This window comes from Cavia porcellus, unplaced genomic scaffold (genome assembly GCF_034190915.1).
Source record: "Cavia porcellus strain 051 isolate PalLab524CR breed Dunkin Hartley unplaced genomic scaffold, mCavPor4.1 scaffold_30, whole genome shotgun sequence".
Taxonomy (NCBI): Eukaryota; Metazoa; Chordata; class Mammalia; order Rodentia; family Caviidae; genus Cavia; species Cavia porcellus.
The window spans coordinates 7,738,048-7,758,360 of record NW_026947513.1 but is presented as its reverse complement, the minus strand read 5'-3'; the positions used below and the strand labels follow the sequence as shown (position 1 = coordinate 7,758,360).

Here is a 20,313-nt window from a genome sequence, read left to right as displayed (position 1 = left end):
CAAAATAAGACTCTTTTGCTCAGCTTTTTAGAGCAGCACCTATGAACTATTTCTGGGATAAAACACATCCTTTTTCAGTTCTAGAGAGAAAAAGTCTCTGGAAGTTTTGGTGGTCCTGATTGGGCGGTGAATTGCACTGAGTTAAATTACTCTCTTGAGGACTCTCAGCTATGTGAGGCACATCTGCTTTTCCCAGGATACTAGACTGTCATTTAGTGAAAAGAAAAAGCTATTTACAGAGTGACACCATGGCGTCCCCAAAGGGTTTAATTTACCTCCCTAGAAGGTGGTATATTTCAAGGTACTGCAAGACCAACTATATCAATAACTCAAGTGATTTAATTGCTTTCCCTTCTTCTTTCTAAAGTCACGTCGATCTCATGGTAATTAATTTTGTGTGCTGTGAATTGTGTTATTTACAGTGTCAAGGAACCAAAATGAATCTGTATTAGAAATCGGTGGGAGGATATTTGAGAAGGCTGTAAAGAGACTCTCCAGAGTTGATGGACTTCACCAAATTAGCTCTGTCATCCCCTTTCTGATGGATTCCAGCTGCTGCGGATACCATAAAGCATCCTACTACCTCGCAGTCTTCTATGAAACTGGATTAAATGTACCTCGGGATCCGCTGCAGGTGGAGTATTGCGTGGGTTCTGGAAGCATCAGTCACCCATGCAAATTATGCCCGTGCCAGGCAGGACACGTTGCCACTCCTCGGGGCCCTGTAAAAATCTTTACACCCAAAATAAATATCCTGGGGCTTTGTAAATACACGATACCCAGTTTTTGTCATATTCGTCATCCATTTCTGCACACAACCTCAGGGATATGGTTTGGACGCCATCTGAGGGACAGTTTGGGCAGGGTTTCTGACACTCTCAGTCCTTGGAGAAGAGGGGTCTTTTTCCATATTGGTGTGAGTACTCCAACTGGGAGACCATTATCCCGTATTACTTTTACATACGAGAAGTCATTTGCACCTCTAAGCAAAGTATTGTCACCTCCAGCCCTCTACCATCAAAATAAACACTGTAACAGACAGTTTCCTTTTTTTGATTTTGAGTCCAAATTGATTATGTCTAACATTTAGAGTCACCTTTTCCTAGGTGCATTAGTTGGGGTTCTACAGAGAAACAGAACCAATGAGATGATACATCTAGGAAGAGATTTATTATGAAGAATTGGTTCATGCAATTATAGTGGCTGAGAAGTCCCCTGATTTATCATTCATCTGTAAGTGGGAGGCCAGGAAAGCCAGGAGGGTATTTCTAGACCAGGCCTGGGGGCCAGAGTACCAGGGGAGCTGATAGTGTGACTTCTAGTCCAAGGGCAGGAACAGACCAGTGTCCCACTCAGGCAGGCAAGCGAGAAGCAAAAGGATAAATTTCTCTCCTCGGGTTCTATTTAGGATCACAAGGGGTGAGATGAGGCGTAGCACTTTGGGAAGAGCCATCTGCCTCTCCCAGTCCAACAGTTTCAGAGCCCATCTCATCTGGAAACCCCTTCCGGGCATGCCAAGAAATGGTGTTTACACTGGGCTCCCAAAGGCACATTAGAGTTGACATTAAAATTAACTATTTCAAGAGCTGCTCTCAAGCAATCTCTGATCACTTTCAGTTTTCAGATCTCTGCTTTGGGGGAACACGCACTGTTTAGACATACGGGAGGTGCCCATGTTCCTTCCCAGTGATCCATTTGTGATGTTTCTAGTTTATAGCTGCTCCTGGTTCATGGCATGTTTTCCTCAGTTTCTGAAAAGTCCTCACTAAGATGCAGTAGCGCAGAGACTTTTAGCTGTGTTTCAAGAAATGCCTGGTTGACTGGGGACAAATGATCTCACCTTTCTGGGCTCTGTTTCTTCAAGTATGAAACAAGGCAATTGATCCAGCCAGTTTCCAAGGATCCTTCCAGACCAACACTCTGAAAGTGTGAAGTTGGGGCGCAGACCCCCATTCAGACAGTGTGTTCATGCATAACACAACTGAAGCATCCCTGGGGTCTTTTAGGACAGCTGGCTGATACACAGAAAGGTACTGAGAGAAATCAGAGAAGGTCCCCATTTCTACCAAGAAAAGGCACAGGTCAGGGGATCCTGAGCTCGTAAACATCAGAAGGACGGATACCTTGGAATTTGTAAGCCATTTGAAATTTGGGCTTGGCCTCTTTTCTAGAGTTTTATTTTAAACATAAGCCGGTTAGCATTTCTGGAGATGGCTAGGATTATATATGGGAAGAGGGCTGTACCACCTGTCAGTGTTAGGATTTTATGACTGACCTCCATTCTTGTGAAGACTTTGCCAATTTCTTCCCTACAGGGCATGTTGTACAGTTTGGTCGGAGGCCAGGGCAGTGAGAGACTGTCTTCAATGAACCTTGGGTACAAACACTACCAGGGTATTGACAACTACCCGATGGACTGGGAACTGTCCTACGCCTACTACAGCAGCATTGCCATGAAGACCCCCCTCGACCAGCACACGCTGCAGGGAGACCAGGTACGGGGGAGGTGTTGAAATCGGTTGCAGCCCTGCCTACCAGGGCCTCCGCAGTACTTTTCAGCCTGCAGTGTGGCCGGCTTAGTCCCTGGCTGCCAGAGGAGGAGCCTAAGTGAGTGGAGAGAAAGCTTGCTTGCACTCCCAGTTCACATCTCCTGACTGTGTTCAGGCTGACTGCAGGTACGGGCCACATCTGTGTGTGCGGAGCTCCTTGTAACTGGTAATGCCAAGTGTACAATTGGCTTTGCAGATTTTGATTTTGAAAAAGAAAGCAGTACACCAGAAACACTGTGTTTGTGCCAAGATCACGTGAGATGATGAGATCAGGAGATGTTAAGGGGGCTTACGTCAAACTCCAGTCTCCCCGGGCCTCCAGTGCAGTGCGCAGCGAGCAAGCCGGCGCTGCGGTACACAGAAGCCAGTTCTGCACGAGGCCAGGATCCCGGTGCGGGGATCTTGAGACGCGTCTGTCCCCACACATGACCCTGCTAGCCTAACACACCCAAGTGACAGACAGCAGCCTGAAGTGGTGTCTCAGACTGAGGCACCGACTGAGCCCTTCCAAATTGACTCATTGAGCAAAGAATGATTGCTGATTAGTAGTTCGTGTCTGCAAAACACAAAGTAACGTGTGAGATCAGACTGGCGACTTGTTTCCAGTCTTCTTTCTGAGAACAGAGAATTAAAGGATCTAAGTAAAAGCGGTAGTGTAAAAATAAGAAGAAAGCTGCTTCAGGACGATGCAAATGTGCATTCCAGGTGAGGAGACGGTGGCAGGGGGTAGTTGGCTTCGTGATTGGAGCCCGTGAGGCAGCAGAGTGAAAAGTGCAGACAGGCTGCTTTGGAAGTTGACAGTTTTTTTCCAAATGCCAGATAGTAAATATTTCCAACTTTGGCTGTGCGTCTCAATCCTGCCATGTAATGTGCAAGCAGATGGGTGGCTGGGTGTGTGCCGCTGTGGACAGCGCACAACCGTGCGGCAGGACTTGCCCTTGCTGGGGCTGTGAGCCTGACCTGCCGCTGCTGGTGAGAAGGCCGCACCATAGGCCTGGAGGGGGTAGGGCTGTTGCATCCTGGGGTTGGTGACTAACTGGATACCAGACTGCTGGGCTTCAGCTGTGCTCCTGGATTTGGGCCACGAACTCATAGTGCAAAAACTCGCACTGTGATATTTGGGAATGGATGATTCTGAGAATGAAATCGATAGCAGCACTGTATAGTCATGAAATAAAGGAGTCAAAGATATATATATGCTGCCCACAGACATTAAATGTGAGCGAAGCTGTAAAGACTGAGAGCCCAACTTTGTAGACATTCTAATTCCTTTCAGAAGCGATGATTCCTTCCAGATAAACTACACGCCCGCCTCATTTGTACATTAATCAAGCTATTTGCTCCATGCATGTAAACTGTGCAAAGCCTAACCTCACCAAGGCAGGAGTTGATTTATTAATCATAAACATTTTTCATTTTATAAAAAAAGAATCTTCCTGAAAGAACATTTTTCCAAAATCAGGCCACAAAGTAATATTGCTTTTGTCTTTCCAGGAAGCCCAAATGTATTAATAATGTCCTGTATGTATATATTATTCTTTTAAGAATAATAATTCAGCATAAATTAGAAGCAGGAAATGGTATGTTGCTAACAAGCTCCTTTTCTTTTGAAGATTTGGCATGTGAAATGTTATGATTATGAAAGAAAATGTTTAATTGGTCAGAACCAGAGGAGAGGAACAGAAAAAAGATCCATCTTGCAGCTGAAAAGTCATGTGATTAAGAATCGCAGATAGGAATTATACACTTAGAAGAGTTGTGTCATAGCTCATTTTCCTAAGAATGTGTAATTAATGGCTTCTTGAGAATTTAAGCAGGTGTCATACTTTGATTTAAATGTCCTTTTGTTGAGATGCCTATTAATTCACCAGCATAATGTAGCAAATGAGGAGCTCAGGAAAGCCAGACCTCTAATTAACAAACCGAGGATCTGTCAATAACCCCTTCCTTGATTCTTGTTTCATTTTCTCTTTCATGTAACTGTGCTTCCCGACATTCATCTTCTTTATTAGTGCTTCTGCTTCTCGTCACTTCTCTATGATTTAGAAGGACTCTGCTTCGGACGAAACAGAAAGATAAAACAGAAGAGGAATGGTGTTTTTGTTAGTTTCTTTGGTGGCTTAACTTGTAAATGAGTTCCACTCATTCCGCCCATTTCCTGGAAGCTGCCTTCCCTCCAGGTTGGGTGCTGAGTTCCTTTCTCCCTGTCTTCTGGGAGTCTCACCCACACCCTACCCGTGGCACTCCACCCTTTATCTTTGGCCGTGGTGTTGTTTGTCTGTTTCCAGGCCTGGTGATTGAACTCGGGGCCTTCACATTGAGGTGCAGTCCCACCTATTTTCATTATTTTTCGTTTTGAGACAAGATCTTGTTAAGTCACTAAATTGCCCCAGCTGGGCTTGAATTTCTGATCCTCCTGCTTCAGCATCCTAGAGTGCTGGGATTGCAGGTGTAGCCACACCAGCCAAGACTTTTCTTACATGTCCCTGTCTTCAGTCAAGCATAGTGCAGAGAGAACACGCAGGCCCCTCCTTCTACGCCCTGCATGCGTGGCCACTGGTGTCACCATCATCTGTGCCAGAACAGGCACTCATCTCTCCCCCTCCTCGTCCTACACAACAGGAATACCAGCAGTGTTATGCACCAGATTCTCTCCCTTCCCCACCCGCATGCCAGCATAATTTGCTCTTCATCTCTCCTCTGAGCTGCTGTGTCTCTGCTTATGGGCTGACTGGTGCCCTCTCAAAATCCCTATGTTAAATCTCAAGCCCCTGTGCGTCCTGATGGGATTATACTTAGAGATGAGGAGGCACACTTGCTCAGCAGCACAGCACTTGTCCAGCTCATGTGAGGCCCTGGCTTCTGTCCTATAATTGGAGACAGATAGACAGACAAGAAGAAAAGAAGAAGACGAAGACAAAGACGCAGAAGCAGAGGAAGAGGAAGAGGAGGAGGAGGAAGAGGAAGCAAAAGAAGAAAAAGGAGAGGAGGAAGGGAAAGAGGACACGTTCTGAGAGGAGGTTAAGTTAAAGTGAGCCTGTCTGGGTGGGACTCTAATCCAGGAGGACTGGTGTGAGAAGAGACCAGCACACAGATGACACAGAGGGATCACATGAGGTCACAGGAGATGGCAGCCTCCTGCAAACCACAGCGAGTTCCCTCAGAAGACACCAAACCTACTGACACTGTGACCTTGGACTTTAGAACTGCCAAAAAGAAAAAAGTAAATTCTTGTTGTTAAACAACACGGTCTGTGGCAGCATAGCAAACAGATACACCTGCTCATGGGTCATTTTGTCTGCATCTTGGCCCTTCCTGTTTCTCCTCCAGGAAGCCAGATGGGCTGTGGACACAGAGGACACCAGACACTGCCAGCCGCTGAGTGTCAGCATCGCCTGGGGCTTACAGACCTCCCATCCTCCCATGGAGGCTAGGATTGAGGGTGGATTTGAGCAAAGTATGCTATAGGCGTTAGGATAATGTCTCAGTGAAACACAATCTGTAAAATTAATAGGATATATATTTATATATATATTTTTTTAAACCAGCACCTATGCATAGGCTCCAGCTCAGATCACCTTACTGATGTACCGGAGGGTAGCCCTGGCATTTAATATGTGTACAGAGTTCACTTTCAGTGTTTGTGGGTTCCACGCCCATAGCTTCAACCAACCATCGATTGCCAAGATTTGAAAAGGGAATGTGTCTATAGTGACCAGGTAGACTTCCCCCTTGTCCTTATTCTCTCTGCAGTACAATAGGACAGCTGTTTGCATGGCACCTGCTGGACCAAGTGTCACAAGTAATCTGCAGATGATTCAGACTGTGTGGAGGGTATGCCCAGGTTACAGATCAATACAACGCCGTTTTATATATGGAACTTGAGCGTCCAAAGAGTTCGTTGTCTGTGGATGTCCTGGTACTAATCCAAGTGGATCCTGAGATGGTTGTGCTTGTGTACATGTGTGTGCATTTAAAAGCTCCCCAGGTGATTACAGTGTGCAGCCAGAACACACCAAGTGCAGTTGATCACAGGCAGTTAAGGCATCCCTTGGGCCGACTGCTCTCCATCTCCTCATCCTCAGCACTTACCTTGGCCCGCCGACCCCAGTGGCACCAGTTCTTGGCTGTGCCATGCTGGTCACACCTCATCCTGGCTTGCTTGCTTCTTGCCCCATTTCCCACGGACCCCTCCTCCTTTAACACGTGCTCAGGAGCTTTGCTAAGTCCCCCTCACTGGCATCACAGCACCCAGGGGCATCTCTGTCATTGCTGCTGGCCTGGGTCTGGCTCAGGATTACAGGACTGGCTCCCCCCGGACAATATCAGTTCCCAAGGCAAGAACCTCGGGCATTCACTTGGGGTCCCCAGCACCCACGTAGTGCTTACAGATAGTTGGTACCCCATGTCAACTGAAGGAAAGCTGGGTGGGTTGTGACTCCGAGTCCATCAGGGCTAGAGGTCAAATGACTGCCTTGTCTTGTCGATGCCTGTACTCTGTGATGAGACTAGTGTCTCATACTGATACGGGTGCCCACAGCACACGGCTGTAAACCCCATCTCTCTGGCCTTCAGCACACCCTTTGATGTTCTGCATTTGGGGTATTTTACTCCCCTTTCTCTCCACTGCCCCAGTTTCTCCCCATCCTTAGCAAAGTTCTCAAAATGTACAATTTCAACAAAGAAAACACTTCCCCCTCACCGGGAGGCAAACCCTGCAGCTGATTTAAACACTCTGCTCTGCTCTACTCTGAAAGGTGGGTTGCTCCTGGCAGCTCCCTCAGCTCTGCAGGCAGAAATGCAGGCTGCCGCCACTGGCCCCCTGCATCCTGGTGCTGAGCAGCCTGGTCCCTCTGCAGAAGGCAGATGCTCCTGGAGAAGCTCTGCCCCAGCGAGAGCCTCTCTGGCTATGATCTGGATGGTTCACATTTGCCTGGCCTTTTCCGTCTTCCTGTTCCGCCTATGCTTCCCTCTTTCTTTCTGTGTTTTCCTTTCTTCCTATTTCCCTCCTTCCTTTTTTTTCCCACCCCCTCTCTCTTCTATGTCCCTCCTTGGCTCTTCTCTTTCTCCTTTCTTTTTTCTCTCTCTCCTCTTTCTCTCTCTTTCTACCCTTCCCTCCTTTTCTCTGCTCTCTAATCTTTCTTCTTTCCCTGCCTCCTCTCTTGCTTTCTCTCTTTCCTCCCCTCCCCTCTCTGGCCTTCGTGAAGATCAGTGCGACTGAGGGCTGATAGCACCCAGCCTTGGCAGCCTGCAGGTTGAGCGGAGCACAAGGCAGGGAAGCCCCTGGCTCAGTGTTCCCAGGTCAGCATGGCGCTCTTGTGGTCCGAGGGTGGCGGAGTTGACAGACATGGGGCCTGCTGGTACCTGGCAGCAGCTGTTAACCCTGCAGTCTGAGATACAAACTTCTGAGTTGCTCATCCTGGAAACACTGATTTTATAAAAGCAGCAAGAGTGCTGGGGGTGGGAGGTAGCCCAGTGGTGGAGAACTTGCCTAGCGCGCATGAGGCCCTAGGTTCCATCCAGCACTGCCATAAATAAAGAAAGAAATGCCAACAGAAGTTCACTGAGGAAGCCATGGATGACCCCAGAGCTGGCACACTGGGACCCCGAGTTGCTGCCAGAGTCCTCTGCTCCACCCACCCCTGCCACTGCTTTGTTCCTGACCACAAAGTGCTGTTCAGTGAGTAACTGAGCTCCTTTCTATGTTAAGGTCACTCTGTCTCCAGACGGCCTTGTAAGTATTGTTTTCACTGAAGGTCCCAGGCCTGTGGCTTGGGAATTTTTTCGTTTGTTTGTTTTGTTTTGTTTTTTGGTACCCCGGAGTATCATCAAACTCACTAGTTTGCACTTGCCAAGCCGGTACTTACGCCACTGAACTAAACCCCAGCCCGCCTGTGGCTCTGTTGTGGTGCTACTCGCTACTCTCGTGACCCCCGAGCATCCCCTGCCCTGGTGCAGCAGCCGGTGTGCATGGGTCCAGGTCCCAGGTCACGCCTCACTGGTGTGAATCCTGCGGAAATTCTGTGACCTCTCTGCCTCAGTTTCTTGGCCGTAAAATGGGGCCACAGTGGTGTATAGCTCACATTGGGGCCATGCGCTGTGTGCAAACTAAAGCCCAGCTCACGTATGAGTTTTCTCAAGTGGGGCTGCCCCAACAGCCTCTATCATTTCTGTTTTCTAAGCATCTAGTTCTCTGGGGTGGATCTTCATACTCACAATATAAGACTCAGAGCTGTACAGAGCTGTAAATAACAATAAGAAGGCAATGTTCTAAACTGTTGTTGAGCTTTTATTCTTTAGAACAAAATAAGGCCCTGGAAAATGGGGTTTCCATTTGCTAAGAGCTTGCCACCAGGCTCCTGCATTAACATCTCATTTAATCCTCATGCACCCCCTATAAAGTCAGTATGAATATTATTCCCATCTTACAGAAATGGCACTTGAGCTTCTGAGAGCTAAAGAACTTGCCCAAAGTTGCACAGCAAATGAGTAATGGATCTTAGATTTGAACCCAGGTCTAACTCCTGACACTGCAAAAATAAATAAATAATGGCTAATTGGTTGAGTGCTTTTGATATAGCAGCTTTTAGGCTAAGTTGCATTTTATAGATGCAGAAAATGACTATCAAATAAATAAAGTAGCTGGCCAAGGCTCACAGGTAGTTGGTGGTGAGTTTGGGCTCAAATCCCCTGGATCAGATAGGAAGGGTCGTGTTCCTAGTGGCCCTGTCTTACTACAGAGCTCACGATGCACCCTGGGCCATGGGAAGTGTCTGGGTCGGGGACAGGGATACAGAAAGCCAGTGTATTCCTTCTTCAGCCTATGTGTGCTTGCCTGGGTTCCGCTGGAATCATGGTCTCTACTGTGTTAGCAGAGCTGTTAGAGAGAGCTTGCCATGTTTAATGGGAGACCATGAAACTCGCTTGTTCCCAGATGTGCAAGTCCCTGGCAAGATAGTAAGGCTGGGTGAAGAGTATGGACCACCCTGGATGTGACTCCTAAATCTGACAACTAAAACACAATGTTGGGGAAGTTAGCTAACCTGCCTGGGCCTCGTACGTGCACGCGTGGAATGTGAATATTGATGGCGACCGTGTTAGGGGGTTATAAGGACTGGCTGAGACCATCTGGTAGGCAGCTGGAGCCGTGCCTGGCACACGGGTGAGAGGGTTGTGACGGTGTCTTACCAGGGCCAGAGTGAAGCAGAGAGACTTGGGGCTGTAAATCCCTGCAGGGTAGCAACTGTATCTGTGTATTAGCTCTTTCATTTATATCTCACATCAAGAAGAAGGAAGAGGAAAGAAAATAACAAGAAAATGAAAATGCCCAAATCATCCAGATGCATAAAAGACTTCCCATGAGAATTCCTTAACAGAGCAGCTGGAACTTCTGCTTGCTTCCAGGCTCATCACAGGAGACAAAGTGTCCCCTGGATACTGTCGGAGCTGACGGGCGCTCATGTGACACCCTCCATACCCTTTGGTCATGCATTTGGCTAGGAGTGAACCAGAGCTACAGATGCAGGGCCCAGAGGGCAGCTTCGTGCTCCCCGTGCTGAAGAGCTCTGTCTGTGGGGTCAGGCCACCCCAGCTCCCAGCGGCAGCTCTGCAAAGTGACCCGGATTCCATTGTTTCACTTTCTGAGCCTCTGTTTTTTGGTTTTTTTTTTTTTTTTAATTTTATTTTGAAAGTAGTAAAATACAACAGAACAAGACAGAATAAAGCCAAGTAAGATCGTACAGTGAAATTGGTACAGAGCTTCACAGCAGGTTACCCGGAAAACAGTAATAGGTATCACAGTATATTTTGTTATCTTTACAATAGTTGTTCTTTCAATCACGTATATCAAAATAAAATGAAATACAGAACATTATAGAACTTATCCAAACAGAATATTGAATAGAGCAGTACCATTAATCAGGATAAAGCAAAACAGTAATAAAAATCTTTGCCTTCAAAGAGATGGTAGAAGAAAATCTTCCTTGTTTGCTGTGGTCAACCTCCCAGGAGATGCTCAGATTTCTTGTTCCCATTTGCTAACGGGGGGCGGGGGACAGGAGAAGAGGGTTAGGGGAAGTGCGATGTTTGACTCTAGAGCCTCCATTTCTTTGCCTATAAATTGGGAATAGCAATATAAACTGGGGTCACCATTTTGTCTTGAGAATTAAATGAAGAAATACTTGTTCAACATTCAGAGTATAGTTGATTGCAATAGAAGGCGGGCCATCATTGCTCTTTTGTTTTTCTCTTTTTTTCTTCTTTTGTGGCCAGTACTGGGGGTGCAACCCCCAGGGAGTGTCAAGCTATACCCCTAACCTCTTTTTCTCTTTTTCTTTTCCATTGTTTTTTTTCAGACAGGGTCTTGCTGAGTTGCTTAGCCTGGCCTCGAACTTGCCATCTTCCTCTTTTTGTCTTGTGAATAGCTGAGACTACAGATGTCTGTCACTATTCTCGGCAGTGGTTATTTTTACTCTATATTAGCTTGATGGTGTCCCAAAGTTAGACGTCTTGCAGAAATGGGTTTCTGCTGGGTTCTGAGTGGCCTGACTCACCCCCCAAGTCTAGCCCCCTGATGACCTTGAGAAGGACCCCTGGCTTCAGTTGGTCACAGTGCCGCGAGCAGCTGAGTGACATTGTAAGGAATGGTGTTTCGGACTAGAGTCTGTGATGCTGAGTCCCTTTCTTAACTGCGGAGACTGTTGGAAGGCAGATCGAGCCTGGAAGCCTCCTGGACCTCCTGGAAGGGAGATCCAGGTCTCTGAGGCCTCTTTCCCTTGTTGGTTCCTCTAGTTTCTCACCAGCTGCACATGGCATGCACAGGAATGGAAAGCCTTGCTTAGGGCCCTTCCTGCCCTTGTCACATAGACTGTCATGTGTAAGGGGAACCTGAGAAACACCAGGACCAGGCTTCTAATGAGCAGCCAGAATGGCTACACCAAAAGGAATCTTGTTTTCTTCAAAGGAGTCAGGTACCCAGGAGGCTGTGTGCAGATTCAGACGCTTTGTTAACTTTTCTTTGGGTTCATCTTTAGAGCCTCTGAAACATTCTCCAATTCTGAGAGTTAACGTGCCCTCTTCTCTTCAGGGTGGATTTAAGATGTTTTGGAAACAGCTAAAAGATATTTGAAGCCAAGCCTGTGAAATAAAAGGGGTTAGTCATGCAGAATAGTAATACTTTGGGATAAAAAATAAGGTCACACTTAGAAAATATTGATTTATCCTTTTGTGAAACCAGCAGCTCCAGGTGGACCTCCCAGCAAGTCTGAAGTAGAGGTGCAAGTGGGGAAAGTTCTGGCCTATCAGAGCAGGCGCTTTGATAGGAACAAATGCCCATAAGACACGTGAGATCTACATTCATTTAAAAAAATTTGGTCCTGTGCCATGGCTCCTACTTCAGTTATTCACACGGCTTCTGCTTGAGCACTTGCTGGTTTAAAAATAATGCAATGCCTTTTGCATGCCCATAGCACTAGGATAGTTCCTTCCCTCCTGCCTCCCTTCACCAGCCCCTCCTCCCCCTCCTCCTCCCTCATTCTTTCCTTCCTTCCTTTTCAGGCGTATGTTGAAACCATTAGATTAAAGGATGATGAAATACTCAAGGTGCAAACCAAAGAAGATGGTGACGTGTTTATGTGGTTGAAGCATGAAGCCACCCGTGGCAACGCAGCTGCTCAGGTAGAAATGAGTCTGCTGTCTTGCAGATTCTGTCAGCCTTGATAGAGCCATAGTGATGAGACTTCCCTGCGTCAGAGGATTAAGACATTGCTGGTTCATTTGTGGCTCACACTGCATGACCAGCAGGAATTGTCAGAGACTGTCCCTCTGAGCGCACTTGACCACAGCCATTCCAAATATCCTTCCAGACCTTTGCAACGTGACACACTGTAGCACATAACAGGGTGACTCTAATGCTTCTGCTCATTAGTGGCAGAGGTCACTAGGGACATTTACTGGCCAGAGCAAGTCACGTGACCACTTGTGACTTCAAGTGGGCCAGAATACAGAGCTACCACCCACACAGAAGAACGGGGCACCACTCGATTTGTAACTAGCCTTAAAAACTTGCCAGCTATTTCAGTGCAGAGTCAGATAGAAAACAGGAAGCATCTTGGGTGCGGGAGAAATCACATGGGCGTTGAGAACAAGGCTATGTGTTCAGCTGGGAGAACAATAGAAAATCATTTATTCATGGGGTGTCAGGCCAGAAGCATTGACCTTGTGCTTGAACGTCTCTTGTCATCTGGGTGGACTTTTGAAGACGCAGGAAGGGGCAGAGTGGGGGAAACGTCCTCTGTCTGACTTCCTGCTTTGATTTCAGTGTGCAGAGAAGCCCTTGGTGGGGGCCTGTTGAGGCTGATTGTGTGGAGATGAAGCCTCCTCCCCAAAAGAAGGGTTTGGCTTTTGCTGAGCCCTCCCAGGGACAGAGTCAGGAGGAGCCTCGGGGCTGCTGAGCAGGCAGAAGAGCAGAGAAGGGAAAAGAGAGGGGAAAAACAAAAGCAAGCATCAGAGGCTGTGACAAAACTACCCTTTCAGGGACCTGAAGGGCTGGTCTGCCGCCTGCCTTCCGCGGCGACCTTCCTAGCATGTCAGGGGATCCTTTGGGATTTGGTGAAAAAAACAGAGAAGGATGTGGCAGGAGAAGCAGAAAGAAACACAGTTCGCCCTTGTCCTATTCTTGGTCACTGGACCCCAGCCTGCAGTTTCTGTGGGACTAGATGCCCCCAACGTTGCATCTCCTTTCCCAGAAGGGACCCCACCCCCTTCCCACCCCTCTTCCCTGCATCCCGCTGCAGATCTCTGTAAAGAAGCATCTGTGAACTTGCACTGAGCTCTGCTAGGTGGGCCCATGGGGATGAGTAAAGACAAACAGCATCCTGAGCTTCTTGCCTCCTGACAGCTCCCAGCTGTCCAAGTTGGTGGTGGATCTGGACGGGTGGACAAATGACAGGTAGGGGGCTGGTGCTATGATGCCTAATGATACGGACACGTAGAGACCTCCATAATGATCACTGCCCCTAACTTGCTCCTGCCTCTACCAAAAAAAACCCCAAAAGTCAAACAAGTGTTGATAAGAGCAGAATTTGAATTGCTGACTGGGTTCTATCCAGCTCAGTGATCACTGACCAAGTTTTAGCAGATTCTATGCAGCTTCAGTCCTGTGGGCAGTAGACATGCACATGTACAATCACACACACACACACACACACACACGTGTGCACCACTTGTGTTGAGGGCCTGGATTTATGTAAATCCACCTTCAGCCTCTAGCCCCTCCATCAAAAGATAAAGTATATTTATGTAATACTTGGTTCTCAACATAAAGCATCTTAAAGTAGGCTTGTGTGCTCACTTTTTAAAGTCATACAGTAAGTGTTACCCAGGGAAGTCACTATTCCCAATTGCTATTGTCTCTTAGCAACGATTGGCCCAGATGCTGTTCTGGGGCCAGCAGGGTGTGGCCAAGAACCCCGAAGCTGCCATCGAGTGGTACGCCAAGGGCGCCCTGGAGACCGAGGACCCTGCCCTCATATATGACTACGCCATCGTGCTGTTCAAGGTGAGGATCGCCTGGTTGGTGCTGAAATCATGCAGTGTTTAATAGCTTTCCCCGACAGTTTCCTGTACCTGTAGGCAAACGGAGTCTGTGAAGAAACTTAGTGCGTGCTTTTGTCACTCTTGATGGCAAGATCAACACTAGAAAGAAGGTAGTCAGAAAGAAACTCTTCCCTGGATTGCATTTTTCATTGTTAATCTTGCATTTGGCACCTGGGTTATCTGTGCTTTTGCAAGTGCTGTGACATTCTGAGGGTCAGGGTCATATTTTCTGGATTGTACAGTGCCACTGGGCTCGTAGAGGTTGCACAGTTGCACTGGAGTCCTCATGAGTTGTCACTTAACCAAGTGCATGCTTGGGCTGGTCCTAATAATCTTGCCGGTGAAAAAGAGATTTTGTTTTGGAGCCCATGGGAGAATGAGGAGGAGGGATCAGAAAGAACTTGAGGGTCAGTCCCACTTCCACAGCCATCGTGGATGTCCTTGGAGCCATCGGATTTTCGGATTTCTGGTGATCATGATTGCAAATGGAATGAGACAGTGCAACCAAAGGCTTCGAGAACTGTAACCTGTGCCTTATACAAAAGAAAATCATTCACACTGATTGATTGAGCACTACATTGTGTGGATTAATATATTTAATCCTCATGGCCATGTTACCAGTTGAGAAACAGCTTCTCACACTGTGGTCAATATATATATACATGCACAGAAAGGTTTTGACACTCAAGATTGCCTGGCTGGTACATTTCAGAGGGGATGAGGATCCAGGCAGGCTGGCTTCACAATCTGTGCTCTTCACCCCCAAACACGGGCATAAATTTACAGTCTTGGAAAAGTAAAGAGCTTTGGCTTTGATAAGGAAACCTTTGGACCTTATGTCCATGCCCAAAGAATGCAGCTGTCCCCAAAAGTGAGTGTCTTCAAACAAGTATGTGTATTCAGTTGGCCAGGCATAACTCCAGAACCGCAGCTGCGGCCACTCACTGATTAACAACCGTGACTTTGCTACATTCCTACCCTCTAAACCCCATCAAAGCCTGAAAACCTATTGGTTGTTATGGTTTCCAAATTGAGAGCCCAGACCTTCTCTTTCCAGGCATCAGATCAACACAGAAATTGTTTGAATCTCTGCCATATGCCAATGCATCCATGTATTTATTCAATAAGCATCTATTCAGAGCTGACAAAATGCCAGGCTCTGTGCTAGGTGAGGGACATATGGAGGCATGAGTCACATCCAGGCCTCTGGGGGCTCATACACCAGAGGAGAGACAGAGGGCAGCAATGGGACGTAGGGAGACACCGGGCCACCGCGGTTAAGGCTGGTCCCTGAGTGAAGCGTGGAGAAGACAAAGCCCTGAGTGAGAGAGACATCCTGGTGGCTAGAAGCTCCCGATCTGGAAGAGGCATAAATAAAGGCCTGTGCTGGTGACTTGTTTCTATGGGGTCTGATTTCCCAAATCTGAAAGGTCTTTTTCTTTCCTGCATTCTTACTATGTTATCTCTTAGTAAGTTGAGGGTACCCTTTGTCAGCATTTTGGGGGAGATTTTTCCCCTGTCTAGGAGGTGTCTTCACATATAATCCATGTGATAAAACACCATGTGGAAAATGGATTTTTCCACTGTAAAGGGCAATCATGTGATTTTTCTGTGTGAGGACACCCAGTGTACTGTGTGCAAAAAAGGTACCTGGATGGTGGCTGTGGTTTGTCCAGGGCCTAGGTGCATCCATAGGAAGACGGAGCTTTGACCTTGACCATCATAACTGTCCTCCATCCCTGTATTCAGTGGATAGTTCTGAGTACTCATCAGGCACCAGGACTTGACATGTCTCTTTTTTAGCATCTTCAGATATTACTCAGATTTGCACGTAGTCTTTGTGCAAGAAGTTATCCCAATTTTGATCAAATGGCAAGTGTGCTGGAAACATCCGTGCCCTGTAACTCAGGAGTCTGGGTTGTAAATTGCAGCTGTAACTGTGAGGCTGTGGCTGTGTCCACCTTTTGGGCCCCACGTTTTCTCCTTCAAAACGAAGAATTGAAAAATGTTCAACTTTAAATTCAACCAGGCTCTAACACTTCTTTCTGATGCTTTCCCAGCAATCCCCAGAAAGTTTTCTCATCCCTTGTCTAGTTATTCCAAGTACCCTTCAGTGCCTCTCTTCTCCCTCTCTAATGAAGTAATGGTGCAGTTCTGAGGAAATATTTTCCTCATCCCCATTGCTGCAGTCCATCAGTTTTATTAAGTAGGTAAGTTAAAGCCTGGCAGAAGCTTGGTAGATATAATCGAGCCTTTAGTTAGAGTCATAGTTGTATGGGGTCCTGAAGAGAGTCAAGCACACTTGTGTGTCTCCCGTATCCTGTGAGTCCTCTGAGTCCTTGCAGTGTATGAGCCGAGAACCAAAAGGTTTTAGAGGAAACAGTGTGGTGGTTACAAGCTTGGACTTGAGCGTGCACTAGCCTAGGCTCCAGTCCTGCTGCTGGTGCCTGTGCACTGTGTGACTCTGGGAGGCTTTCTGGGTAGGGGTGACAGTGGCACCCCCAGCGAGTTGTGATGGTTATGTGGTGAGATGGTGTTGTTACTGAACACAGGAGTGCTTAGGGTGCTGTCCCCATGCCCTGGAAAGCCGAGCACTAACACAGAGTGGACAGTAGCTGGCTTCCTGCAAAGCCCCTCGACACGTCCTGTGTGATCCTCACGACCTTGACGGAGCCCAGGAGCAGTGGCTCCCAGAGGCCCTTGGAGAGTGGCTGGTACACTGAAGCAGCGCTCTTCTCAGCCAGCGCACCTTGCCCGTGTCTGCACTGTCAGACCTGTGTCAAGGGACCCTTCTCACCTGCCGCTGAGTCCACCATTTCTCCAGACTCCTTAGCAGGGTCCACAGAGCTCCTTTCTGGAACCAAAACCCAAAACCCACGTCTATCTGTGGAGTGCAGATCACCTAGAAAATCTGGATTGTGCTGGAAGAACCCTGTTAGTTTCTGTCACTTGCCTCAGAGACAACTGATTTTGGGGGTCCTGTCTCCTTCATAGCAAGTTCCCAAGCAGATCCTGAAGCCACCAGGTTACATCCAAGGGACACAAGCCAGATCCATGAGGCTGTGCATGACAGCCTCTTGACTGTCCAAGCCAGATAAAGTGCTTTATCTAGCTGACAAATGAGATAATCCCCAGAGGGAAGCATCCAGAATGACCAAACTCATTTAACTCAGTTCTTGGCCTCTCCTACTAGTACTTGTGGAGTGACAGGAACACGGTTCCCACAGTGGCCAGTGGGGACTTGGCATCCATGCTGGGCAGGGTGGTTGAGGCGAGTTGCCTCTGATCCAGGACTGTGAGCACACTACTGATAATGCTGGTGGGGGCGGGGCAGTGATGGAACAGTGCTCTGCACAGATATGTTTAAGACTGAGTTGAGGTTTGAGATTTATCTGTGTTGTTTGTGGAATAGTGGCGTGTCTGTGTGATGCTTGTGAGTATATCCTGGGCTTGTTTTCCTAGTAATCACTGCTATTTATCAATGTTTAGGGTCAAGGAGTGAAAAAGAACAGACGGCTTGCCTTAGAGCTCATGAAGAAAGCAGCTTCCAAGGTAACACACGCGTATTTTCAGAGGGAAGCAGTGCCACCACCCACACCCGTGCTCTCAGAAGTCTGCAAAGGAAACGGCCAGCCTCTTTCTAGCAAGCCTGAGGTGGAAGTGGGGCGAGGCGGGGTCCCCGACATCGCAGTGATTAGTCATTTTTGAGTTACAACACATACAGAAAGTTGCCACAATAGGAACAGAAAATTCAAAAGCTGAATTCACCTTCCAGTCAATAGAATTCAGGGATTTTTTGTTTGAAGGCTAAAATTATAATCAGGAGCTACCCTGATAACAAGCAGTGGGGCTCCTTGAAATTGAATGGGTATACACGCCATTGAATTAGGGAAACCAAAAGCCCAATTCCTTGGAAGGTTAACCCTGTCATGTCCAATTACCATCTGCATCTTGTGCCTGGAGAATGGAGCTGTTTGCCAAGGTTATTACCAGGTCCAGGAATAGTTTTGCTTTGTCACTATTTATACTTCAGCGGTATCATCAAGTGAGCTGGGCTCCAAAGATCTCTACAGGATGGAGGTGATAATAGCCTTGAGAAGCACATGCACACACAAGTGCATATCTTCAAATGCAACCACACACACCCACTGCATGAACTTCACATGTACACACGTGCCCCCACACACACATACATGCCCACTGCAAGCACATGCACATATAATGCTTTTGTATAGATTTGCAAATACATTGCTGGGCATGGTAGTGCACACTTGTGACCCCAGCACTCCAGAGACTGAGGTAGGAGGATTACCATAGGTATGACGCCAGCCTAAACTACATAGGGAGACTCTGCCTCAAAAAAAAATTCAAGTAAATAGGTTTGTCTAAAGCACTCTGAGTCTACACTTGGGGGGGATATTTGTGGCTCCTATGGCTCGTGGATGTGCCTATGTCCTCATGGCCACTAATGTTTCCTTTTCATCCTTGGAGGCTCCTCAGGGAACTGCACTGAGTTTTCTTGCGTGTTCTTTTTCCTGGAGCTCAGAGGGCCTTGTTCTGTGCTGCAGGACTTTGGAGTAGGGAGTGAGAGGCTCCAGAGCCTTCCCTCCACCTCGGTATGGTCAGGAGGCGCCAAGACCCAAAACTGGGAGGCTGCTAACGTGCACACCTGCTCATACCCCAGCACACACCATGGGCAGACACACAGTGGTCCTGGGACCCCTCAAAGAGTGGCAGTGAAGGGCTGCTGGGTGGGCATGAAACTTGCATCTGAGTATGGAGGGGCAGGCCCTGGGGACCAAACCCACAGTCTCAGAAGTCTGCAAAGGAAGTGCCAGCCGTGGGCGCTCAGCCCCTGAGCTACATCTTCAGCCCCTTTATTGTTATTTTTAATTCATTTTGTATTAGCACATGTTTGTAGTACGAAATAGCCACATTCTTCTTGGGGAGTTGGTACCTGTACTTAATTAACACATCTTAATTCTTTCTTTTCCTGTTCCTCCCCTTTCTGCTTTTCTTGTATGTTAAGACAGGCTCTCATTACATTGCCCGAGCAGGACTCGAACTTGCCTTCATCCTGCCTCAGCCTTCCAAAAGCACTGAGGTTACTGGAGAGCACCACAGTTCTTGGCTACATTTGCATCTCTTTAGCTCCCCTAGTGGTGAATTGATGTCTAATGTGCTTCAGTTCCATGAATTCTTTGCAGCGCTTACATAAGTGTTGGGGAAACCCAGTTTTGTTGTCTACTTGAGAGACTTTTGATGATTCTCACTCTGTGTACTCATCAAGCACTTTTAAGCCCCTACACTTTGCCATGCTGTGAAGGCTGCATCTAGCTGGATTTTCAGAATTAGTCACAAGTCACAGTCAGGCAGAACTGTTGATCAGCCAGGTCCAGAGCAAAGTCTAAGAACAAAGATGAGGCTTGCCCTCAGGATCCTGACCTGAGTTCCAATGCAGCTCCTAAAGGGCAGTTTGGAAAAGGTTCCAGCGGACAACAGGTGCCTCTGAATAAGGCTGTGGCCACTCGATGTGGGTGCTGCAACAGCCATTTGATATGTCCTGTAGGCTTGTCCCGAGCCAGGCCCTGCTGCTGTAAGGCCTGGCCTCACCCCAGCTGCATTCTGCAGTTCTTTCCGGGAGCGTGCCTTTCCCCAGGCCCAAGAAGGACACGCACACGCTTGGACCCACAGTGCTTACATGTGCAGTGCTCTCAAATTGGACACCCTGGAGGTGTGAACCCTGCTCTGGATCCCAAGTTGAGCAGATTTGGAGTCTGTTTTGTATCAGCATTCAGAGCATTGCTTTCCAGTCAATTAGCACATAGATACTGAGTGCCTATGCTGCGTTTGGGACAGAAACCAGGATCCATTCTGCATGGAGTATCCTTGCCCTTGGGCTTTGTTGGTTTCTTCTCCAGGTCTTCCTAGCACCCAGATTATAAAGTCAAATCTAGGAGGGGCAGCTTGCTCAGAATGAGGAAGGGGAGCCCTGTCTACCTAGGCATGCAGGGGTAACTGGGCTGGGCTGTGACCCAGAGCAGAAGAAGCAGCCTGCCAGCTGTACTTGGGCAGAGCAGGGAGCTCAAAGCTGGAGTAGTCTGCTAACAGGGCCTCTTCTGTGCCATGCAGACCTGAGCCCCAACTCACATCCATACCCTCCCCCGTC

General features: G+C 47.8%; 1 protein-coding gene across 1 annotated transcript in view; it reads left to right on the top strand.

Annotated features, from left to right (window-relative positions):
- Sel1l3 (SEL1L family member 3) overlaps positions 1-20,313 on the top strand; it is a 99,892-nt gene that overhangs the window by 52,364 nt on the left and 27,215 nt on the right. The window contains exons 10-14 of the mRNA XM_063240637.1: positions 423-634; positions 2,316-2,495; positions 12,105-12,224; positions 13,966-14,106; positions 17,634-17,696. Coding sequence (XP_063096707.1) covers positions 423-634; positions 2,316-2,495; positions 12,105-12,224; positions 13,966-14,106; positions 17,634-17,696 — 716 coding nt within the window. The remainder of the gene's footprint in view (positions 1-422; positions 635-2,315; positions 2,496-12,104; positions 12,225-13,965; positions 14,107-17,633; positions 17,697-20,313) is intronic.